The 24,380-nt window shown below is 61.3% G+C and overlaps 1 protein-coding gene across 2 annotated transcripts; it reads left to right on the top strand.

Annotated features, from left to right (window-relative positions):
* The first annotated feature begins 1,240 nt into the window (after nucleotides 1-1,240).
* Nucleotides 1,241-23,156, top strand: SNAPC4 (small nuclear RNA activating complex polypeptide 4). Of its 2 annotated transcripts, XM_052647742.1 has the most exons (24): nucleotides 1,241-1,270; nucleotides 2,304-2,444; nucleotides 3,304-3,356; nucleotides 4,456-4,623; nucleotides 4,744-4,869; nucleotides 5,225-5,303; nucleotides 5,596-5,677; nucleotides 6,356-6,460; nucleotides 6,540-6,612; nucleotides 6,828-6,992; nucleotides 9,864-10,011; nucleotides 10,170-10,276; nucleotides 10,368-10,462; nucleotides 12,331-12,425; nucleotides 15,697-15,776; nucleotides 16,043-16,435; nucleotides 17,162-17,402; nucleotides 17,810-17,880; nucleotides 18,376-18,480; nucleotides 19,141-19,168; nucleotides 19,693-19,925; nucleotides 20,397-21,233; nucleotides 22,143-22,267; nucleotides 22,635-23,156. In XM_052647742.1, the coding sequence occupies exons 2-23, from the start codon at nucleotides 2,315-2,317 to the stop codon at nucleotides 22,257-22,259; spliced, it is 3,531 nt and encodes a 1,176-aa protein (XP_052503702.1). In that variant the 5' UTR covers nucleotides 1,241-1,270; nucleotides 2,304-2,314; the 3' UTR covers nucleotides 22,260-22,267; nucleotides 22,635-23,156. The 2 variants fall into 2 exon arrangements, with proteins under 2 accessions (XP_052503702.1, XP_052503701.1); XM_052647741.1 differs by having other exon boundaries at nucleotides 19,693-21,233.
* The last annotated feature ends 1,224 nt before the right edge of the window (nucleotides 23,157-24,380 follow it).

The raw sequence follows: 24,380 nt of genomic DNA, 5'->3' as shown, positions 1-24,380 counted from the left end.
AAAGGAGTACGTCAAGGCTGTATATTGTCACCCTGCTTATTTAGCTTATATGCAGAGTACATCATGAGAAATGCTGGGCTGGAAGAAGCAAGCTGGAATCAAGATTGCCGGGAGAAATATCAATAACCTCAGATATGCAGATGACACCACCCTTATGGCAGAAAGTGAAGAGGAGCTAAAAAGCCTCTTGATAGGAGAGTGAAAAAGTTGGCTTAAAGCTCAACATTCAGAAAACGAAGATCATGGCATCTGGTCCCATCACTTCTTGGGAAATAGATGGGGAAACAGTGGAAACAGTGTCAGACTTTTATTTCGGGGGTTCCAAAAATCACTCCAGGTGGTGATTGCAGCCATGAAATGAAGATGCTTACTCCTTGGAAGGAAAGTTATGACCAATCTAGACAACATACTAAAAAGCAGAGACATTACTGTGTCAAAAAGTTCTGTCTAGTCAAGGCTATGGTTTTTCCAGTGGTCATGTATGGATGTGAGAGTTGGACTGTGAAGAAAGCTGAGAGCCAAAGAATTGATGCCTTGAACTGTGGTGTTGGAGAAGACTCTTGAGAGTCCCTTGGACTGCAAGGAGATCCAACCAGTCCATCCTAAAGGAGATCAGTCCTGGGATTTCTTTGGAAGGACTGATGCTAAAGCTGAAGCTCCAATACTTTGGCCACCTCATGCGAAGAGTTGAAAAGACTGATGGAAAAGACTGATGCTGGGAGGGATTGGGGGCAGGAGGAGAAGGGGACGACAGAAGATGAGATGGCTGGATGGCATCACCGACTCGATGGACATGAGTTTGGATAAACTCCGGGAGTTGGGGATGGACAGGGAGGCCTGGCGTGCTGCGATTCATGGGATCGCAAAGAGTCGGACACGACTGAGCGACTGAACTGAACTGAGCTGAACTGACGTGGCCATGGCCAGGACAGTAGTGAGCACTCGGCGGGTTTTCTCCTCGGTTCCTCTAGCAAAACCCTGCAGACAGCTCACGGAGAAACAGCACAGACAGGCTCGGGGGCGGCTGCAAGAGGTCCCACCCCCGGGAACGTGACCCAGGCACCCGGGGCCCCAGCCGAGTGCCGGCGGACATGGGCAGTTCCAAGGCTGGCCGCGCGGGGGCACCACCTGCCAGCCCCGAGAGCCCGGTCCCGACGTGCCTTGCGTTTCCGCCGCGGCCTTGGAGGCGGGACTTCTGGCCCACGGCGACGTAGTCGCGTGGCTTCCGGAAGCGTGTGCGTAGAGGCTGAGGGGCCGGGTCCGAGTGCAGGTGAGGAGCGGGCGGGGGAGGGCCGGGAGGAGGAGCGACCCGGGAGGGCCCGGGGGCGGCGGGGGAGGGGCGGCGAGGGGCAGGATGCCGGCCGGCTGGGGAGCAGGGTCCGCGGAGGGGCTTGTCATCGCCCCGGCCCCGTCGAGGGCGCGCGGGCGGGGCGGCCGGAGCACGCCGCCCGTCCTGGAAGCCTCGTTCCCGCTGCCTGCGAGCTGGAGGCGCTCCGGGTGGCGGCGGCGGCCTGTTTGTCGCACTGGAGGCCCCCGATGGCCTGCACCGGTGGGGGGGAGGCGGGAGTTGCGGGGAGGCCACGGGTGGGAAGGGGCTTCTCCTGGGTGTTTTGGCCCCTGAGTCTGTGCTTGTGTTTCCCTGGCGTTTCCGCTGCCGCCGGTTTATTCTCCTACTTCTTTATTAGACGTCCCAGACTGTTGTTTCCAAAGAAAAAGAGGTCCCTGTTCCTTTCTCAGAGGCTTGCTCAGGCTCAGTCCCGAAAGTCAGGTGCTGTGCTGGATGCTGGGGCTTCAGCAGGCCCTGCCCTCCCGGAGGGGGCTTCTTCCCAAGGCTTTGAACCCTGCCACCTGGTGGGTGTGTATTTTATTTGGTGCTGGATGCCTTCTGTATCCAGCTCTGTGCTGGGGGGCGAGCAGGTGCACCTCGGGGTTATGGGCCTCATCCTTGTCCTCTAGTGACTTTTGATGCACTGGGTAACTAACTCACTTGTGGTTCTGTGGTGGGAAGACAGACCAGGCAGCTGGTTGGTGTTGCTATCCATCACTACCCTCCCCCCCACCCCTGCTCCAGTGCTGGTTGCAGCCTCAGCGTGGCTGACAAGGCAAAGAGCAGGAGTTCATAGGGCCCTGGGGGTGCCAGGCAGGCTCAAGGCTCCCAGAGATATCGTCGTCACACCTGGGCCTCTCAGAGCCCAGTGCCTGCTTTGGTCAGGCTTCCGCCGTCCCCCGCAGCGCTGAGTGTCTGAGGGCCAGGTGGGGTTTCCGCATGCTCTGGGTTTCTGACACCTCAGGATGTGTTGCAGGCAGGGGCGTCATGGATGTGGATGCTGAGAGAGAGAGGATCTCCAGGGAGATCGCGCAGCTGGAGAGGATCTTGGACCCCTCCTGCCCGAGTGTCAGCATGGACGTCTCGGAGTCAAGTCTCGACTCGGATTCGGATGCAGGTTAGCGCCCACGCTCCTTGGTCAGAGCGGACGGGTCTGCCCTTGGACCACGGTCAGCCACAGTGTGTCACTCCGCTGGGTCTTTAGTCCGCTGGCCAGCATCACCACGCTCCCTCATCAGCCCCTGGCCCTGCGGGTGTGTGTGAGTGCCCTGCCCCTTGGTGCCGCAGGCTGTCCTGGGAGGGGGGCCCTGCTCTCCTTCTCAGGGGTTGGAAGGCTCCTGGCCTCAGCCCCCCGGCTTGAACAGTCAGCCACCGCTGAGACCCCTTGGATCACTTCCTGGTGCTTGGGCAGCTGCCCTCTGTTGGAGGCCCCGCTGCCAGGGCTCCCCTTCTGCCCACCCCATGTGCTCCCCTGGGCCCCGAGTGCCCTTCCTGGCAGCTCTGGCCCAAGGCCTGCCTGCAGAGACCAAGCCATCCAGGGCCCAGCCTCCCACCCCTCAGGTTCAGGTGTGGCCCTAAGGCTGAGCCTCTCACGGTTCCCAGCTACACGGGCCTTCTCTCACCTGATATTGGGCCTCTGTGCACATCCGTTTTCCCCCTCTGACCAGCTCCAGTTCCCCCAGGACAGAGCTGTGTCGCATGGTCTGCCCTGGTTGTCCCTACAGTTCCTGTTCCCTCCATTCCTGGGGAAGCCCCATGTTAGGCTGACATCTTGTCTTTCTGGCTGATCTGCCTTCGTCCACGCAGCATGCGTCCCCCCCCCCAGGCCTTTTGTCCCCTGTGGACCTCCTCGCTTTAGCGCCCCCCCGCCCCCCGGTCTGTGGTTGCACTGGCCGGTTGGTCTCAGCACTTGTGGGATCCATCACTAGCTGCTGTGTCCAGCGCTGGGCACCGACCGTGTGCTTGCATTCTTGCAGATTCGCTGCCCGACGAGGACTCGGACTCGGACGCTGCTGGCCCACTGCTCTCGGTAACCTGCGGCCTGAGGTGGCCGTGCTTGCTGAAGCGGACACACCACCCTTCCAGTGGGTCTGGGGAGGGGGTTGCTTTGAACTCATCTTAGCTCTTCTGCGTTATTAAAGTACCACGGGTGTTGTCAGTCAAGATAGAAGGGGTGTCATCAGAAATACACACGTCCCTAGAGATACCGTCATCACAGCTGGGCATCCACGCCTCTCGCCTTCTCTTAGCCCCTGCTGGCTGCAGCGACCTCAGCCAGACATGACTCAGGGGAGGCTGAGTGTGCTGCCTGGTCCTGCCCCGTAGTCGCCGCTCCGTGCGTTGGGGGCAGTGGCAGCCCCGGTCGGTGCGCGCGCCAGAGCCAGGAGCAGCAGCTGGGATCAGAGGGAGCACTCAGGCCTGCCGCTCCGTGCCTGCCGTCTGTGTATCTTGTGATTTTCTGTTAGTTTGGGAAATTTTTATAATTGGTTTTTGTTTTATTTACTAAGTCAATAGACATGGAATTGCTTCCTGTTTGTAACAGCTGGGTGGTCTCCTGATACGGACTTACTGTAGTTCGGTAGCCTTTAGACTCACCACCTTGGGGTGCATGTTTGGCTCAGCTCTAGTTTCAGTCTTGCCAGCGCTGCAGGGCCCACACTCCCACTCACCATGTCTGCCAGCAAACCTGCTGCACGGTGAGTCTGAGTTTCACGGGAGTTTTTACTATCAGGGGTGAAGATTGCTCATTTTCTCAGTTTCTCACCTGAGGTATATTCTTAGAGATGGCGTATAAATTGGTTTTTTAAAAAAATCATCATTTTTTTTTTCTTTGTGTAAACTTATTGACTTTTAATTGAAGGGTAATTGTTTTACAATATCGTGTTGGTTCCCGTCACACATCAGCGTGAATCAGCCATATGTATCAGCCATACACGTGTTTCCCTCTCCTGAACCTCCCTCCCATTTCCCATCTAAATTGGATCGTTGTAAACTAGGAGACGTGTCCAGGCGCTGTGTGGTCCATGGTCAGGGTGGCGTCACACCGGCCCAGCGGCCAGACCGCAGCTCACCTGGGGCCCTGCGGGTGCGTGAGTATTCCTCACCTGCAGTTCCCCGCTTGTCTCCAGGAGGAAGAGAGGTGGGGTGAAGCCAGCAACGACGAGGGCGACCCCAAGGAGAAGGCACTCCCTGAAGACCCAGAGACCTGCCTGCAGCTGAACATGGTCTACCAGGAGGTGGTCCGGGAGAAGCTGGCGGAGGTCAGCCTGTTGCTGGCCCAGAACCGGGAGCAGCAGGTCAGGCAGGCCTGGCCCAGGAGGCGCTGCCACCTGGCCTTGGGGGACCAGGCCCTGGGTCCCGTCCTTCAGGGGAGCCGCTGCTGGCCGACCCACCGGGGCCCTCTGTGTCTGCTGCAGGAGGAGGTCATGGGCGACCTCGCGGGCGTCAGGGGCCTCAGGGTGAAAGACGGCAGGAACCCGCCCCCGAACCTGTACCTCGGACACTTCATGAAGCCCTACTTCAGGGACAAGGTCACGGGAGTGGTGAGTGGCCCACCCCCTGCTCGCGTCTCTACACCCTGCCGTGGGCGTCGGGACTTCCTTGAATTCTCAGGAGCGTGTTCCCTGGCCTCACTAAACTGAAACCCTGCTGGCCCCAGGGGGGAGCAGCAGGCCTGTGTCCCTGGGAGGGAGCGGGTGGCCTCTGCCCACGGACAGGCGGCACCGAGTCCTTCCTGCAGGGGCAGCCCTACCGGCCCTGCTGCAGGTGGTGTCCGGAGCCGCTCCCTGGGCTGTGCTCTAGGGCTGGGCGTCCACGCACGCTGGGGGCCAGGGTCCCGAGTCCCAGCAGGAAGCACACTTGGCTCCGCCCACAGCGTGACCTGCCATTCTCCAACAGGGGCCTCCTGCTAATGAGGACACGCGGGAGAAGGCTGCCCAGGGCATCAAGGCTTTCAAGGAGCTCCTGGTGACCAAGTGTACGAGCACTACCCCAGGAATCCGCCCCGACCACTGGCCTGGTCACCTGAGGGCCTTCCCTTCCCCACCGAGTAGGGTCACGAGTTGTGTCGTGAGGGACAGACCGGGCCTCCCTGGGCTCGCTCTGTGCTCTCCCGCCTCGTCCCTGCTCCGGGGTGTGCACTGGGGGCGAGTCCCAGGCGGCCTCCCGCACGGTCACTTCCTTGTCACGGGCTGGACAGGGTGGGCTGGGGGGTCGTTGCTGATGGGGTGTGACCCCAAGTTACCCTGTCCGCTTCCTCGTCTCTGCAGGGAAGACCTGGGAAAAGGTCCTGCTCAGGAAGTCGGTGGTGAGTGACCGCCTGCAGCGGCTGCTCCAGCCCAAGTTGCTCAAGTGAGTGCGGAGGCTCCCTGCTCTGGGCCGAGGCTGGGACAGGCTGGCAGCTCCATGGCCAGAAGCCCTGGTGGCTGTGCCTACTGCTCTGCCGGCGTCCCTCCACTGCGGCGGGAGCAGCACTGCTCCTGGCCTCTCCCTCGGGTGGGGCGTGTGAGGGCCAGCCCGTCCCCCACGAGTTGTCAGCTTGGGCTAGGCTGTGCTTAGAAAGAGGACTGTTGGCAAGATGGGTGTCCCATGTGTGCTGACAGGGTGGGGTCTCCCAACCACGCCGCGGCACCTGGGGTCAGGCCAGCGGTCCCCAGGGCCGCCTCCCGGCTCGCGTGGGTCTGGGCTTGTTTTGGGGCAGTGGGGTCACAGCTTGGGTCCTGCTTAGCTCGTCCTGGAGGCGGTTGTCTCTGAGGGTCAGCAGGTCCGGAGCTTGGACGACAACGTGCTGGCCCCCGTGTGTACTGCACGCCTGCCCGTCACGACAGCTGCACGCAGGGCCGCAGCTTTCTCTCCGAGTGTGTCTGGGGTGGGGGTCGGCCTTTGGAGCCTGTGCTCCCCATGGCCGTGCCGCATGGCGTGCAGGCAGGCGGCCAGCCCTGTGGTGCCTGCCCGTGGAAACGCCGGGCCGGCTGGCCGCGGGGTGCAGCATCGCCGTCAGCCCCCCAGGCACCTCTCTCTGCCCCTCAGGCTGGAGTACCTGCAGCAGAAGCAGAGCAGGGCCACGAGCGAGCTGGAGAAGCAGATCCTGGAGAAGCAGGCCAGGGAGGCGGAGAAGGAGGTGCAGGACATCAAGTGAGCAGTCCTGCCGGGGCGGGCGTGCTCCGCGGGGAGCCACGGGCTGGCGTGACCCCGTGCCCTGCCCTCTCTGCAGTCAGCTCCCAGAGGAGGCCTTGCTGGGCGACAGGCTGGACAGCCATGACTGGGACAAGATCTCCAATGTCAACGTGAGTCCAGCGGCCAGGGCAGGGTCAGCACCGGTCATTGAGGCCATGACCTGCGTGGGCCACTAGGCCTGCTGGGACTCCCTCCATTCACGCGCAGGTCCAGCAGCGTGGATCACTTTGGGGGCCTCCCCGCTGGCACGTCCCGGCAGCCTGGACAGAGACCCCACTCCCTGTGGCCCACTCCCACACGGACAGGTCCGTTTGTCTGTCTGCAGTTCGAGGGAGGCCGCAGCACGGAGGAGATTCGCAAGTTCTGGCAGAACTACGAGCACCCGAGCATCAATAAACAGGAGTGGAGTGAACAGGAGGTGACCCAGCTGAAGGCCGTCGCGGCCAAGCACGGCCACCTGGACTGGCAGAGTATCGCCGAGGAGCTGGGGGTGAGGGTCACGCCGCGGCCGGGGCCCGCCCTTGCAGCCGCCAGAGGGTCTGCTCAGGCCACTCAGGAGGGCGGCTGGAGGAGGTCAGAGGTTGCTCAGACTGCACCGCCTCCCACGGATGCCCTCCCGAGCAGCCTCGGTGTTCTGCCCGCTCTGTCCCCTTCCCGAGCCTCACCTCCTGCTCTAGAGCGTGCTCTGTTGATCTGGGAAGACTCTTTATGTGGTTCCTTTGGGTTTTGTTCTTTCTCGTCTCCTAAGGCAGGGACTGAGTTCTCACTCTCACCTCTGTCTTTAACGAAGGTGGTGTTTGAGGTCTAGTTTTCTGAGAACAGCGTGGTACGAAACTTTTTTTTTTATCGGTTTTGGAGTGACTGTAGTTTTCATTGCTGCTTTGGATCTAAGTCATGTAGAAGTATGTTGTATCATTTTTAAACAGGTTTCTTAGAAACCCTATTATTCTTCAATTTGAATTTTATGGCAGTTTTAAAATTTATTCTCATTTTATTTATTTTTTCGGCCACTTCACGTAGCATGCAGGATCTTAGCTCCCCAGCTGGGGGTCAGACCTGCCTGCACCCTCTGCAGTGGAAGTGTGGAATCTTAACCACCAGACCCCCAAGGAAGTCCCTAAAATCTCCTGTTTTTAATTTCTCACTTTTGTGACCAAGTGCGTGGTTGCAGCAAACTCAGCTAAACTTAGCAAAGCCGTTTAAAGACAGAAGTGTGTCCTTTGACCTGAATCTAGGGGTCTGTGGGAGCCTGTTAAGTAGAGTTTGTCGCATCTGTGAATTCCGCTCTGAAACAGTTGTGGTCACGCGACGAGGCTGGAACCTGGCGTAACCGTGCAGACAGGTCTTCTTGTCTTTTGTCTCTGCCTCGTGACTGCGTTTAGATGCTGTGCAACCTGGTGTGCATGCCTTTACTCACTTGGTAAGCGATGCTAAAAAGGCAGTGTACACGCTGAGTCCTAACGACTGGACCATCAGGGGGTCTTCCCTTTGTCTTAACTTTCTTAGTATTTCTCTCCTATTTATTCATTTGATCTGGCTGTGTCAGGTCTCCGTCGCTGCGTGTGGGCTTTCTCGAGTTGCAGTACGCGGGCTTCTCATTGCAGTGGCTTCTCTCGCTGCAGAGACGGGCTCTAGGGTACAGGGGCTTCCTGGTGTGGCACACAGGCTTCATTGCTCCGAGGCATGTGGGATCTCCCAGATCAGGGATCGAACCCATGTCTCCTGCATTGACAGGCGGATTGTTTGTCACCGAGCCACCAGGGAAGCCCATTATTTTTAAGACTCTTTTTTTGTTTTGTTTTGGCTGTGCTGCGAGGCTTGTGGGATCTTAATTCCGACTAGGGATCAAACCCATACTCCCTCCAGTGGAAGCACGACGTCTTAACCACCGGACCACCAGGGAATTCCCAAGGCTAGTTTTTTTTTAAAAGCTGTTTTAGGTTCACAGCAAAGCCTGAGAGGAAGGCACAGGGCTTTCTCACACACCCTTTGCCTCCACACGTGCAAAGCCTCCCCTGTTACGAGCATCACTCACCAGACGGAGATTTTTTTATTTTCTTTTTTTACCAGAGATAGATCTACACTGACTCATCATGGTTCTCACTGAAATGCATTTAAGGCTCCTGCATGTCTTTTCGTGGCTTGATGGTTCTCTTCTCGTTCACACTGATTAACATTCTGTTGTCTAGATGGGCGAGAGTTTCACCCACTGAAGGGCATCCTGGGTGCGCTTACAGGACTTGTCAGTTATGGGTAAAACTGCCGTTAGCAGCCACGTGCAGGTTTTTGGGTGGAGGGATGTTTTCATCCCTTTGGATCAATACCTAGGAGCACAACTGCTGGACCACACGGTACGGACGTGTTCAGCTTTGTGGGAAAGCAGCTGGCAGTCTCCCATGGTGGCTGCACCACCCCACGTTCCCCTCATCTGGTGCATTAGGGCTCTGCATCTTGGCTGCTTTTGTAGCATCTCGGGTTAATCTGCGTCTCCCTGGACAACTCGCGAGGGGGCACTTCTGCCCACGCACCTATTTGCCTTCCGTATGTCGCGTTTGGTGAGGTGTCTCTTAAGGTCTCGGCCCAGTGTTTGGTCAAGCTGTTCACATTCTGACGTTGCGTTGTAAGTGTTCTCTGTAATTCAGGTAACCGTCCGTATCAGACGTGTCTTTTGCAGTTATCTTCTCCCAGTCTGTGACTTGTCTTCTGATTCTTTTGCCATTGTCTTTTTAACTTCAGTGAAGTCCAGCTTAAGAATGCTTTATTTCACAGACCGTACGTTTGATGTCTCGAAAGACATCGCCAACCCCTGTGCTCTGTAACCAGAGAGCTCACTCTGGGAGAGAAGACACTTCACGTCACTGCAGGGGACTCGTGGAAAACCCTTTTTCCACAGATGAGTGAGAGGGTGGATATGCGCAAAAATGTTTACAGTGGGCCCCGGAGGGCTGTATGCTCAGCTGGAGTGCAGCTGGAAGCTGGGGGGCCTTTACCTCGGAGCTCTCCCTGAGAGGGCATCCCTGGACACAGGCGCCATCCCAGGGACTCTCCAGCACCCACCCTGACACGTGCATCTCTCAGCCACGCCTGATGGGGGCTTCAGCGAGGGGGGCCCCAGGGCCACAGCCCGGCCTGTAGCGCAGGACGCCTTCGCCGCAGGCCTGGCCAAGCAGAGGCCTCCCTTGGGAATTTGCGCTTGTGGTGATTTTGGTGTCACGACAGGGAGGTGCTGTGACGTTTGTGGACACACTTCGATGAGCTGATGTCGAGGACCCTCTTTAGTGGCCCTGGGCCTTCTGTCGGGGTGCTCTCCACCATCCCCCAGGGCAGCCCGGTAACCCCCCGCCCCGCTCTGGCCCCACAGACGCGCCGCACCGCCTTCCAGTGCCTGCAGAAGTACCAGCAGCACAACCCGGCCCTGAAGCGCAGGGAGTGGACGGAGGAGGAGGACCGCATGCTCACGCGGCTCGTGCAGGCCATGCGCGTTGGCAGCCACATCCCCTACCGGAGGAGTGAGTCCCGCGCCCGGCGGGCGGGCCCTACTCCCAGCTGGGGGGCGGGGGCAGTGCTGCGACGTCCAGGCCACCTGCGATCAGTCCTCTGTGGTCAGCGTGGCTCCTCTCTGGGGGACCCAGGAAGTGCAGCGCCAACCAGCCCCCTCTGTCCGCAGTCGTCTACTACATGGAGGGCCGGGACTCCATGCAGCTCATCTACCGCTGGACCAAGAGCCTGGACCCCGGCCTGAGGAAGGGGCTCTGGGCCCCAGAGGAGGACGCGGTGTGTCTGTGGGCCTAGGGCCTGGGGCCTAGAGTCCGGGCTGGACTGGGCTGGGCAGGTTGTGACCGACTCTGCTCCTGTCTCCCTGCAGAAGTTGCTTCAAGCAGTTGCGAAGTACGGGGAGCAGGATTGGTTTAAAATCCGGGAAGAGGTGCCAGGTAGGAGCGATGCCCAGTGCCGAGACCGGTGAGTGGGACAGCTCTGGGCAGAGGAAGGCTTGCTGGGCTGCTTCCGGGTGGGCCACCAGGCGGGCAGGGAGACTGACCCAGGGTGGCCTGCTGGCATGGGAAGAGGGGGTGGCCTTGGGGGCATGCAGGATGCGGATGGACCCGCTCAGGAAGCAGGGTCGCTGCTTTTTGAAGCCAGCCGTGTGCACGGGCTCCACTGGACATCCTGTGAGATCCGCTGGCAGCAGTTTCCCTGAGCTTTTTTCTAAACAGTATTATTCTGTAATTCACATATAAACCATTCACTTAGAGTAGATAGTTCGGTAGGTTGGGGTGTATTTCTTCGGCTGTGTAGCCACCATCACAATTCTAGAACATTTTGATCACCCTGCAAAATAAACACTATTCCCTACAAAAAAAAAAAAAAAAAATTCAAGAATGGACCAAAGGGATTTCCCTGGTGTCTAGTGGCTAAGAATCTATGCTCCCAGTGCAGAGGGCCTGGGTCCCTTCCCTGGCCAGGGAACTTGATCCTACGGGCCGCACCTGAGACCCAGCACAGCCAAATAAATAAATACTTAGGGGAAAACAGTGCGTAATGGACTTGAATGCACGTTTCTCCAAAACACACACGTGAATGGCCATTGAACATGCGCAGAATGCTGGCGTGGCCGTTACGGAAACACAAGTCAGCGTTACGGAAACACAAGTCAGCGTTACGGCAGGGTGCCGCTTCACACACTTCAGGATGGTTTGTGTTTTATAAAAATGGGAAAGAAAAGTGCTGGAGGGGATGCGGAGAAATCAGAACCCTTATACACTCTTGGTGGGATTGAAATGGGGCAGCCACTGTGGAAAAGAGTTCCAGGATTCCTAAAAAGATAAACAGAATTACCGTATTATCTTGGAGAAGGAACTGGCAACCCACTCCAGTATTCTTGCCTGGAGAATCCCACGGACAGAGGAGCCTGACGGGCTACAGTCCATGGGGTCACACAGAGTTGGGCGTGATTGAAGCGACTTAGCACACCATGTTGTCTAGCAGTTCACCCTGTACCCCAAAAAGTGGAAATCAGGGACTCAGACATTTGTCCACCCCTGTGGGCACTGGGCACTGGGCACAGCAACCAAAAGGTGGAAACGACCCACGTGCCCATCAGCAAATGAGCGGATAAACAGGTGCGATTCTGACGCGGCACGGGCACTGAGCGGCGTTCTCACGCGTGCTGTGCCGTGACTGAGCCTCGGAAGCACGCGTGTCCGTGTGGGTGTGCATACTCGCCTTTCTCAGCTGTGCCTGCGAGTGAAACCATTAGGTCGTGTGGGGATTCTGTTTAACCTTCTGAGAAGTGACCGTTTTCCAGAGTGGCTGCACCACCTTCAATGCATCCCCACCAGCAGAGTGGGCGGGTCTCCGTCTTCCGCGTCCTCCGGCACGCACTTCCCTTCTGGTTCAAGCCACCCTAGTAGTGTGCACTGGGGTCTCACTGCGGTTCTGGTCTGCGTCTCCTGAAGGGTGTTGATGCTGAGCGCCTTTCTCAGGTGTTATTTGGCCATTTCTGTGTCTTCTCTGAAGAAATCGCTATTTCTGTCCTTTGCCCATTTTTGAACTTGAGTTATGAGGGTGCTTGGTATATTCCAGGAACAAGTCTGAGCAGACACGTGATCTGCGAACCCCCTCTTCTAGTCTCTGGGTTGTCTTTTCACTTTCTTGAAAGTGGCCTTCGAGACACAGAAGGCGCTAACTCCGTGCAAGCCCAGCCTGCCTGCGTTTCTGCCGGTGCTTGTGCCGGGTGTCACGGCCTAGAAACGACTGCGGACGCCAGGACAGCGGCGGGAGTGCGTCTTAGCTTCTAAAACGTCCCTTTGTTTTTATGTCGCCTTCAGATATCTCAGAAGGTTACATTTCAGCTTGAAAAAGGGACGATGGAATTCCAAAGAAGTGAAGAAGTTAATTGAATTGATAGAAAAATACGGTGTCGGTAAGGTCTTCCTTCTCTGCTTTGTGCTGTCTACCTTCTCACGTAGTGGTTTTAACATCTGCCTGCGTCATGAAGTGGCCCCACGCCTGGTGCCTGCCTGTCCCGTGCAGAGTTACCATGACGTTATTGGCTGCGTTCCCTACATGGTGCATCACATGCCGGGGCTTATTTAATTCTATAACTGGAGGTTTGTGCCTCTTAATCCCTGCCTCCTGAGCTGTCCCATGCCAGCCCCTCCCCTGTGGCGACTGCCCATTTCTTCTCTGTGTCTGTGCGTCGGCTTTCTGATTTGTTTTTCATACTCCATGTGTAAGTGAGGTCATACTTTCTCTGTCTGACTTACTTCACTTGGCATCACACCCTCCAGATCCATCCACGTTGTTGCAAATGGGAAGATTTTTTTTTCCTTTCATGACTGACAAATATTCCATTGTGTGTATGTGGAATGTATCTTACTTATTTTTCTTTGTCCATTCATCTATCAGTGGACACTTAGGTTGCTTCCATGTATTGTTGTAAGTAATACTGTTGTGGATGTTGGTATATTAACTCCTCTTGAAACGTTTTGGAAAAGTCACCTGTGCAGCCATCTGGTCCTGGACTTTTGTTTGTTTATAGAGTTTTATTGTTATTATTACTGATTCAGTTTTCTCCCTGGTAATCAGTCTGTTCGTAGATTTTGTTTCTCCCTGACTCAGTCTTAGGTGAGTACTTCTCTGGGTGTTTATCCATTTCATCTGCATTGCCTAGTGTCTTTGGAGTACAGTGTTTAGTAATGATCTTACGTTGCTGTTTAGTCGGTCAGTCGTGTCCAGCTCTTTGCGACCCCATGGACTGTAGCCCACCAGGCTCCTCTGTCCATGGGATTCTCCAGGCGAGAGTCCTGGAGTGGGCTGCCACTTCCTTCAGGGGATCTTCTTGACCAAGGGGTTGAACCCACCTCTCCGGTGTTGCAGGCGGGTTCCTGACCACTGAGCCACCCAGGAAGCCTGTGGTGGTCTTAACACGAGCCTTCACGTTTCTGTGGTGGTAACTTCTCTCCATTTCTGACTTTACTGATTTGGGCCTTCTCTTTTTCTTGATGAGTCTGGTTAAAGATTTATCAATTTCGTTTATCTTATCAAAGACCCAGCACTTAGTTTCATTGATTTTTTTTTTTTTTAATCATTTAATGTCTTTCTTTTGGCCATGCTGGGTCTTCGTTGCCACATGGCTTTCCTCGAGCTGCGGCGGGCGGGGGCGTCTCAGGTTGCCGTGCGCAGGCTTCTCACTGAGGTGGCTTCTCTTGCTGTGGGCACAGGCCTCTAGTTGTGGTGCGTGGCCTCAGAAGTTACAGCTCCCAGGCTCTGGAGCGAAGGCTCAGTGGATGTGGCATGTGGGATCTTCCCAGACCAAGGACTGAATCCATGTTCCCTGCATTGGAAGGCGGATTCTTAACCTCTGGATCCCCTGGGGAGCGCCTGTGTGTATCTGTTCATTCCATCTGGTCTAGCGTGTTGTTTAGGGCAGGGTTTCCTTACTGATTTTTCGCCCAGATGCTCTGTCCGTCCATGTAAGCAGGTGGTGACGCCCCCTACTGCGCCATGTTACTGGCAACTTCACTTTACCTGATCCTCCGTGTTTATTTCTAAGCATTAGATCAGTTAGGTCTCCAGTCTTGGCGAAGTGGCCTTGTGTAGGAGCCGTGCAGCCTTCTCTAGCCACCAGAGCGCTGTGCCTGGGGGTGCCCCCGTGCAGGGTGTCTGGCAGGGTTGACTGCTGAGGTGGTGCTGGCGGGCAGGGCTGGGCCCTGGTTCACTGGGCTGCAACGCTACCCCTGGCACAGTGGCTCTGGGCTTGCCGCAGGGCAGGGCTGACTTCCCGCGGGGTTGCTGGCACACCCGGGGTGCGGGTGGGTTGGTGCGGGGCTCCTGCCAGCCACTGGTGGGCAGGGCCGTGTTTCTGGAGCTGGGAGGCTAGACAGAGGGTTCCAGAAGGGCACCCACCTGCCCTGGTGTGACCACGGCAGACTTGGTCCCCAGCAACGGCTGCTGCCAGCATCTCCACACCAGGGGCGTCCTGCTGCCTCCCACCTCCGAGAGGCTCTCCATGCCCAGCCGCTGTCTCAGGTCTCACGTCAGACCGTGTGCAGAGTAGAGCCTCTGCTCCCGCGAACGCCCGCCCTGCTGGTCTTCCGTGAGTGGCGCTAACTGTGGAGTGTCAGCGGGCGGAGGGGAGCTCGTGGTCTTCCCACTCCGGGCTCTTGGCACCCTCGGTGAGTCCTGGACATGCTTGCTGTCCGGGTTTCTCCCGGCTCTGAGGTCCTGGTTTGTGGGTGGAGGCTGTGGTTTGCTCTCATCCCAGGCTGCCGCCCTGGCCATGGGCTCTTCTGCCCCATGTTTGTCTGCGTCTGTTTTAGCTGTGCCACGTGGCTTGTGGAATCTCAGCTCCCCAACCAGGGACTGAACCTGAGCACTGAGCACAGAGTCCCGACCGCCGGGCCAGTCAGGTGTATTACAGGAAGTTTAGGAGTGGAGACACAGGAGAAGGAGAGCACGTGCCGCCCATCCCCGGAGGCAGCTGCTGGCTGCGCCTGTCCGGGCCTCCCGCGCAGGTGGCTGTCCTGGAGGCCAGCTTGTGTAAGCTCTTGCCGCTTCATCGAGCAGCTGCTTCACTTCGCGGTGTGCCAACGCGTTGTCTGTTGCTGGTGTTTCTCTCATCTCGGCCCGTCCCGCGTCCTCGTCTTCTCTTCTACGATCACACTTACTTTCTTGAGCGCTAGCACGCAGGTTATTCACCCGCTCTTCTGACAATTGACTTCTGTTTCTCATTTTCTGTTAGAGGGGTGGAACAGGCTGAGGGTTCAGTAGCTCCGTCTTTGCTTACGTTTGTAACATCTCCTTAGAGTAGACCCCGAGCTGCCACATGGCCAGCTTTGAGGGACCTGTCACACGCAGGCCGACCGCCCCATAGAAGCAGTGCCCGACTTGCCGTCCCACCCACAGGGTGTGGAAGAAAAGGCCAGATAACCTGAGAAGTCTGCCTTAGAAGCCTGGGCATATGGCTGTTCCGGGGCCGGTCCACGGAAACGGAGGTGGCTCGTTAGTCTTGGCTGTGTGTTTGCTAGAACCTCCCCTTGGGGAGTCAGCCAGCCTGTCATCACCTGCGCGGGCTGGGGAGCCCGGTGCAGCCCGCGGAGGAGCCGCCAGCACGCTGCAGAGCGGAGGCTTCGAACCTGTGTTGTTGAAGCCCATCTGTATGAAGTAACATCCGTGTTGTCTTGCTCTCGTAGGTCACTGGGCAAAAATAGCCTCTGAACTACCCCATCGGTCAGGCTCCCAGTGCCTGAGCAAATGGAAGATCATGGTCAGGGTGAGGCTTTACTAAAAGTTGCCCCCCCGCTCCCCCCGGGACGGGTAGCATCACCCCAGGCAGGACGAGGGGACAGCAGCTGGTGGGGCAGGAAGGAGGGACATCTGGTCTGGCCTCGGTGTCTCTGCTTCCAGGCACCCGAGCACAGAGAGACCTGGCCTCTTGGGCGGGGTGGGGGGAGTCCAGCCCCCACCCCTGGCTCCCTGCAGGCGCCCCTGCTGAAGGCCTGCCCCCAGCTCCCCCTCTCTGAAGCCCTCCCTTCACAGCAGCGGCAGCGGGCCCGCCGCAGGGCGCGCTGGAGCCCCAGCAGTGGGAGCAGCAGCGACAGCAGCTGGGAGGGTTCAGAGCCCGAGGAGGCCCCGAAGGACGTCCCGGAGGAGGCCCCAGTGGGCGGCCCGGAGCCGCCGCCAGCTCAGTACGCCGTGCCGGACATGGACCTGTGGGTGCCCGCCCGGCAGAGCACAGAGGAGCTAGCGGGAGCGGTCGCCGGGGGCTGCCTACGCCCTCCTGAGGGCCCTGACACGGCCCAGGCCCCAACCCCAGCCCCAGCCCCCGCAGGGCAGCTGGCCTCCAGGAGCCGGAGCGCAGACCTGAGGAGCGTCGGGTGCCCGTGCCCAGTTGCTGCTCACTGCTGGAGCTCCAAGGGGCCACTGGGCAAGGTGGGTCCAGGGGGCAGCACGCCCCTGCCCGGGGGTTGCCAGGGTTGTGCCCAGCAGCGGCAGCGGCCTAGGTGTGGGGCAGAGGCCTCCCCATTACGCATCATGGCACCCATTCCTGGCCCCTTCCCCGAGAGCTGCCCTGGACAGCAGCTGGCTCCCTAGAAGCCGGCCCTCTCCGTCTCCCCAGCTTGCTCGCTTTATTTTTTTTTTGCCCCACTGCACAGCCTGTGGGATCCTGGTTCCCTGGCCAGGAGTTGAGTCCAGGCTCAAGCTGTGAGAGCGCAGAGTCCTCACCCCAGGTCCTGCCAGGGAATCCTTGGCCCTCAGCGCCCCAGGGCAGAGCTGTTGGATGGCCTTAGGGACACACCGCTCTCCTCTGAGGCCACCTCACTGCAGAGGGCGTTTTCCCAGCAGCCCGGGTGCAGGGAGCTGTGTTTGCACCCGATGGCAGCCAGCTTCGCGGGGTGGCTGTTCAGGGCACCCCTGGGGATGGGGCCGTGGGTGCTGGGGACAGGCCTAGCCACTGGTGCCAGCCGCAGCGCCCCAAGCTGCCGGGACCACCCTCACCCCCGCCACCCATCTGTCTCCCTACCCTACCCCTCCTGGCCTGGGCATCCCCCTGCCCTCTGGCACCTGGGCGGGAGTAGAGGACGGCACGGGCAGGCACATGGCAGCCCCACAGCAGAGCCCAGCCCACATCCCAGAGGCCTTTCTCTCCCCAAGCAGGAGAGGCTGAGGCAGCTGCACCCACCTGGCTCAGCCCCAGGGCTCGGCCCTGGCGGCGGCAGCAGGGATGAGGCCAGGGCCCGCGTGCAGCCACAGCGGGCCAGGACCATGCGGCGGCGCCAGGGACGTGCCCTGCAGAGGGGGCTCTTGGAGCACAAGCTCCTGACGGCTGTGAGCCCCTGGGTGGGGGAAGTCGACCTGCTCTGCGCTCGCCCAAGGCCCGCCACGTGGCCCCGTCGAGGTACTGCCCGGGGCCCCAGGGGCAGAGGCAGGGGGCTGCGAGGGGGAGGAGAGGAAAGGGGCCGGGGTACCTGCAGACACACGGACGGAGGTCGCACCTGCCCGCCTAGGAGGGTGGAGGGACGGGGCCCGTGCACCCGGTGTCGACCTGCAGGGGTTGTTTCTGCGCCCCTCCCTGTCCTACTCAGCACGTGCAGCTGGCTCAGGAAGGGGCCCGAGGCTCACCCTGGCATTCCCAGTGCGCAGGCGCCCACGGGGGGAGGGCATACGCTCCAGGGGGCGGGAGTCTCGGGCTCAGGTGCACCCGTCAGCCTGCCCGCAGGACCCTCGGCCCCTTTCTGGGCGAGGGCAGCAGCCGCTGGCGTGCTGGCTCCGGGCGGCTCTGTTCACGTGCCCGTGTCCCTTCAGCTGACGGTATCAGGAGACAGCTGCAGGGCGCCCACCTGGCCAGCACCCCAGTGTTCGCCCTCCTCATTCAGGTGAGAAGCCCCCACACAAAGCTTTCTTCTCTTGGCCTTGACTTTTTGGTGGAATTTTGAAGACTGTGGTGGGTTCACGTCTCCAAGTCCAGGCTTTCTAAGGCTGTGGATCCTTGAAAGTGGTCCTTCCAAGGCCTGTGACTCTCAGCAGTTGAGTCAACGAGCGGGGGGCAGCCTCGGGGTGTCCGTGCCGCTGTCCCTCTGTGGGAGGGCCAGGCACTGAGGGGACGAAGGACCTGGACATCCCCGCGGGGGGTGGGGGGCACACAGCCTGGAGGACCCAAGTCCAGGCTGGGGCGGGAGCCACGCGGCCATGGCCACTGGGGCTGTGCAGCCCAGGCCAGGCCCCCGGGTGTCAGTCTGCTCTGCGAGAGCCACTGTGGTCAGCGCTGGCCTGAGCCCCTCCGCGGAGAGCCTCGTGGGAGCGGGGAGCCTCGGGACGGCGGGAGGGGCCTCCCGTCACATGGTGTCGGCCACGCACCCTGCACCCCTCAGCTGTTCCAGATTGACACGCCTGGCTGCGTGGAGGTGGTTCGAGAGAGGAAGACCTGGCCGCCCGCCCTGCTCCAGGATGGTGCCTGGGACCCGCCGCCCCTGCAGGTGAGGACTGAGAGTGAGTGCCCAGCTCCCCAGGTGCCCACCACCCTTTCCTCCCATGCAGCGGGGGTGTAAGGCATTCCTGAGTCCCCAGAGGTTGGGCCAGCACCCGAGAGCAGCCCATGCCCGTTGCCGGGAGAGTCTGCCGGTCTCCAGGGCAGGCCTGGGACCCTGGGGGCCTCTGAGGCAAGTCCAGGGATGCAGGGCTCTGCAGGCACTCAGGCTCGCCTGGCTCCACGGCATGTCTCTCCCTGGTGCCGTACTGCCCCTGGTAGGTGGGTAGGGGGACCGTTAGGCACCTGCTGCCCTGGGCACCAGCCCCTGGGTGGCAGCCAGGTGCCAGTGGCCAGGTCCTTGGGCCACGCCTCTGAGCTCGGTCACTACTGGAAGAAAGGACAGCAGAGCGTTGCTGGTCGGAGAAGCAGGCACGGCGCTGTGGCAGCCCGTCCAGGCCTGGAGCCGCGCGCCCTCCTGCCTGAGCATCTGGGCCCCCGGCCTCTCCCTGACCCCACCGACTTGCACGCTCCCAAGGACGCCTTGGCGTGGCCTCGCGGGACGAGGGGCCGGGCATCCCCACATGTGGGGCGAGAGGCAGCCTCGGGTGGCATGGGAAGGTGTGGGGGTTGCCCTGAGGCGCGGACACTGCTCTGCTTTCTCTTCTAGGAACCCTCGAGTGCCCGCAGCGCCCCAGGTACCGCCCGCCTGCACCTCCCTTTGTCTGGGTGGTTTATATCTAGACCGGTCCTAGGCTTTACATTCCAGCGCCTTGTGGTGGGGGGGTCTCTGAATCCCACCCCAGGGGGCGGCCTGGCTGGCGTGAGCAGTCAGCCTTCCCCAGCCTGCCGGGAGCAGGGGCGCCCTCTGGGCCCGGGCATCAGGCACGGCCTCTCCCACCGGCGGCTGCCTGTCCCCACACCAGCAGGATCGGGCAGCGGTCCCGGGTCCTGGGAGGTGACCACGGAGAGCAGGGTGACGGTGCCGGCAGTCCTCGTGTTAAGGGTGTTGGAGGCACACATCATCAGGGGCTGGCCTTCCCGCTGGGCCCACCCTGGATGGGGCAGAGCGTGGGGGCGAGGGGAGGTCTGGGGTGTGCAGGCAGATCGACAGCCCTCAGCCCAGACACAGCCCCAGCAGCCGCCCCCGCCCCACAGGCCCTTCCCTGGGACACAGGGCCCATCACCGGACGCTCCTCAGCGTGCCTTCCGTCTTCCCCAGGCTGCCTCACCCAGAGCGTGCCAGCCCAAGGGGCCGCGAAGCAGAGCACCTGCCCTGAGGGGGTCAGAGGGCCGCAGGCCTGCTACGCAGCGTCCACACCGCAGGCGCCCGCCCCGGCTCCGTGCAGACCCCGGCCCAAGCCCAAGACCGTGTCTGAGCTGCTTCGGGAGAAGCGGCTGCGGGAGGCCCGAGCCCGGAGGGCCATGCAGGCCCCCGCCGTCCTCTCGGCCCAGGTGCTGGTCTCCGCGCCCGTGGTCCTCCAGCCGCTGGCCCCCCCAGGCACCTCCGTCTCCAGAGTCGTGCTCTCTGGGCCTGGAGGCCCTCCAGTGACCAGTTCCAGTGTTTCGGGCTCCTGGGCACCAGCCAAGGCTGAGAGAGGCCTGACTCTGCACGCCTTTGCCCTCGGCCCGGCCACCTCCAGGGCCCCTGGCCAGGTTCCTGCAAGTTGCCCACTGAGTGCTCTTGGACAGTCTCAGGCCCCTGCCACGTCCCGGAAGCAGGGCCTGCCTGAAGCACCCCCCCTTCTGCCCGCGGCCCCCAGCCCCGTCCAGCCCGTCAGCCTGACGCCAGCCCTGGGCACACCCACGGTGGCCAGCACCCCTCTGCCCGTCACCTGGGTCCTCACGGCACAGGGGCTGCTCCCGGTACCCCTGCAGGCCGTGGTGAGCCTGCCAACGCTGACAGGGGCTCCTGACCCCACACAGCTGTCGGTGACTCTGCCGCCCTCGCCCGCCGAGACTCCGGCCAGCTGGAGCTGCCCTGGGCCACCAGCAGCCAGCATAGACGTGGAGCCGGAGCCTCCCTACAGGATGGAGCCCTTGAGCGAGAGCCCCACAGAGGTGGCTGAGGCCTGTGGCCCTGCGGGACTCGCCTCCCCGGAGGAGGCCCTGGTGGCTGGGGAGATGTCTTCACCCAGGACTCCCTCCCAGGACATGCCCCTGGCCCACCACCTGGCAACTGAGCCCCCCAGCTCCAGCCCACCGCCCCTGCACGAGGCCCCAGGGGCTGCCTCAGGGCCCGGGGAGCCCCAGCCTCTGGACCTGGAGGAGCCCTTGCTGCCCTGGCTGGGGCTGGAGAACGGACCCCTGGACTTGAGCCTCCTTTCCCAGGAGAGTGAGGCAGCCACACAGGAGTGGCTGAGGGGGCAGCAAGGGGTGCCCGTGCCCGCCCTGGGGAGCCAGCTGGCCTACCAGCCGCCCACGCTGTGCAGCCTGCGGGCGCTGTCCGGCCTCCTGCTGCGCAAGAAGGACTTGGAACATGGGGCCGCGGTCCTGGCACCAGATGGGCCGGCTGGCGCCTTGCAGGCCTCGCTGGGGCGGGTGCGCGAGCGGCTTTGCAACAGCCCAGCCTACCTGCTTCTGCGGGCGCGCTTCCTGGCCGCCTTCACCCTGCCTGCGCTCCTAGCCACCCTATCCCCCCGCGGCATCCCCACCACCCTGTCGGCAAGCGCCGGGCCTGACCCTGAGACAGACAGTGATGACTTCGACCCGGAGGAGCCGGAGCTCACTGACAGCGACGGGCAGCCCGGGGACCCCACCCAGGTAGGCTGTTGTGGGTACGGAGCCCTCGCCTGCCCAGAGCAGGGGGAGGTCGTGGCGGGAGGTGGTGGCTGACCTCAGGAGGAAGAGGCCACGCCACGCCACCCATCGCTTGTGGCCTCTGGGCAGTGGGAACCTCACCGCCAGCACGGGGGGTGGGGGGCCTACCGCCCCAGCCTGCGCCAGCAGGCAGCGGCCTGTGTCTGTGCCCCCCTGCTGCACACACACGCCCCACCTGTGTCTTGGGGAGGTCACGGCATGTCCACATCTGCAGCCTGCTCAGCTGTGGGAGCCGGGCCGCTTTTGTTTCCAGACAGGAACCTGGATACAGACTTAGGGAGGGGTCCCCTGCCACTGTGCACCAGGGAGTCCCTGGTCCCCTCAGGACACAGGGCCCTCAGGTCCCTTGCGGGCATTGATCCTCCCAGAGAACCCCCAGGAGCCGCCCGTCCCCGTCATGTGGGGGTGGCCACAGCAGTGAGGCTTGCTGCTGGATCTGGGCCCCCCACGCCCCCTGCGGCTTGGCCCAGCCCACTTCCCTTCCCAGGGGCACGGCCTTAGGAGTCCAGAGGGTCTTCCAGGCTGAAGCAAAGGGCAAGTTCTGCTGGCCCCCGGATACTGAGGGTAGGAAAGCTCCTGTCCCCAGCATCATGGGTAGCTTCCCTCAGGCCCTGCCCCCTGGCTCGGCTGGGGGAACCATGGTATAGCAGGCTGGCTCTTGGGGGGCTGCTTAGCAGGGATCGGAGTCCCCAAGTAAAGGAGAGGTCAGCAGGAAGTCAGAGCCCCACGTGGCCCCAGGAAGACAATACCTCCCATCCAGCCCCAGTGGGGACACGCTTGAGGAGCTGCCTGCTCCTCACTGCCCGTCCGTCCGGGCTGGAGGGTCACTCTCGTCCTCTGCCTGGATTTCAGGGAGCCCCAGACCCCAGCCAGGGCCCTGCCCGCTCCTGCCTGGACAGCCCCGACAGCCCGGACATGCTGCAGACACGGCGCTTGAGGCATGTCCGCAAGCGGCGGCGGCTACAGTGAGCCGCGGGGTGAGTGCCCGGGCGTTCCCAGCTCCCCTTGGCTGCGGTGCTGTCGTGAGGGGTCGGGCGTGGCATATGGGCCTCCCCTCACCCACTCCCCTCCCCGGCTCCACGCCCCTGCTTTCACCGCTGCCCTGGGGCCAGCCCCCGGTGCCCCGGGGTCTTGGCACTGCCAGCCGTCTGCCTGGCCCTGTCCTCTTCCTGTCTGCAAGGCCTGTCCCTCTCTCCATCCAGCTCTGCTTGGCGATCCGCTCCTCAGACACCCTCCCCAGCTGTTCTAAGACAGCATCCCTGTCCCGGGGCCTGGCCGTCCTCGTGGTGCCTGCCCTACCCTGACACCTGACGTTCATCCGTGTGGGTCCATTATCTCCCCCAGAACGTGAGCCCTTCGGGCAGGTGCAGGGTCCCCCGTGACCAAGTAGGCACAGCCTGATGGGTCTTCATGAACTGAGACTCGAGCCCAGGAGGACGTTTGCAGAAGCAAGAACTACAGCCTCTGAGCAGCGTGGACGTGCTGCGGGAGGTCCTTGGTCCTGGAGTGGATGGATGAGGGCAGTGCACGGGGCCCTGGGTGAATGGGGACTGAGAGGGGCCGCCTGCACCAGGCCCACTCAGGCTCCAGGGTGTGTCCTCCGCGTGGCCCTCCACAGACTGCAGGCGGGCAGCACGCCTCGCTCCTCCCCGCCCGGCCCCCCAAGGCAGCGCTGCGCCTTTGCCTTGCTCTCTGCGGGGTCCGGTTGGGGTCAGAGCACCCTGTCACGAGGGTGTCCTTACATTCTAGGACTGCCCAGGGCTTGCCAGCCGGTGCAGCTGACAGGCGGCGGGGGGGGGGCCCATGCTGGACCTGGGTGAGCCCACCTGGGGGGTGGTTCCGCCAGCAGTCAGCACGTTGTCCTAGTTCGGCTGGTCCCTGAAGGCACCCAGAATGCTGGAAGGAATAAAGAAATAGTCCTGTTTGTAACTAAAAGCAATCCACGGACTCTTTTACGATCTCATCCGGTTCTGCACATGCCAGCTGGGCCCTGGGGTCCACAGAGCAGAGCCCCTGCCCCCAGGGCCTCTGGGGCCTGGGATGGGGAAGAACAGGTCTTCCTGCTCCTGGCTCCGGGCAGAGGGCAGCCCACACCCACCCAGGGGCTCAGGGCTCTCCTGGTGCCACCGTGGGCGGGGCAAGCCCACTTCCTCCGCTGTCCAGACCGCACAGGCGGGTCCCAGAACCTATGGCTGCCCGGCTGCCCACAGGCCCCCTGGCAGCCTGCACGGTGGCCACGGGCCAGCGCTCCTGTGATTTCGTGCAGGCGTTTCTTTGGTAGGAGCCTTGCACCCTCTCTGGTCCTCTGTCTGAAGGAGCTCGGGTTTGGGGGTCTGGTTACACCCTCCGAGGCTCTGGTTTCTCCTGGGGACTCTGTTCTCACACGCCACTTCCTTTTGCTTTCTTATCATGGGAGGTTCCCACGTAGAGGAACAGGGCACGCGCCCAGCGTGTGTCCTGCCCCCGCCCCCCAGACAGCAGTCCCCGGGGTCACCTGACTCCCCTTTCTCCGTGCCCAGACCCCATGGGTGGCGTGGCCATGGGCTGACTCGCCCACCCAGCCGTGTGTGTTGGTGCCTGGGGGTTAAGACATTTGTTATTTGACTCCCAGATAGTTAATTTTCAAGCACACCGTGAAGATCCCTCCACAGCCTCATTGCATAGAGTGGGAACACTAGCTCACGGAGGGCCTAGGCCTGGCGCTCTGCCGGCTGTGCAGGGCCAGGGCCGCAGCTGGCGCCTCTCCTACACCAGGAGGACCCTCCACCCCCTCCCCCAAGGGGAGCCCACCAGGACTTCCAGGGATTAGCCTGCTCAGCCAGGAGGCAGAGGAAACCACAGAGGCTGAGGCTCAGGACCCCCAGGAATCGAGCACAGGAAGCCAGCAGCCACGGTCAGGCTGCTGCCCACCAGCTGCGGCCCCTTCCCGAAGTTGGCGTTCAGCCCGGCAGCGGGCAGCTCTCGGTTCAACCAGTAGGGCCGGCCTGGTGGGGCGGGGGTCCGGGCTCCGCGTCCCAGGGCCTGGCTGTCACCGTCCCCCATGTTGTGGAGAAGGGCTGCTCCCGGGAGTGGACGAGGCTGCCCAGGGGC

Source organism: Budorcas taxicolor, chromosome 11, assembly GCF_023091745.1.
Source record: "Budorcas taxicolor isolate Tak-1 chromosome 11, Takin1.1, whole genome shotgun sequence".
Lineage (NCBI taxonomy): Eukaryota > Metazoa > Chordata > Mammalia > Artiodactyla > Bovidae > Budorcas > Budorcas taxicolor.
Note: the sequence above shows the minus strand (reverse complement) of the source record. Positions and strands in the feature narration are given on the sequence as shown.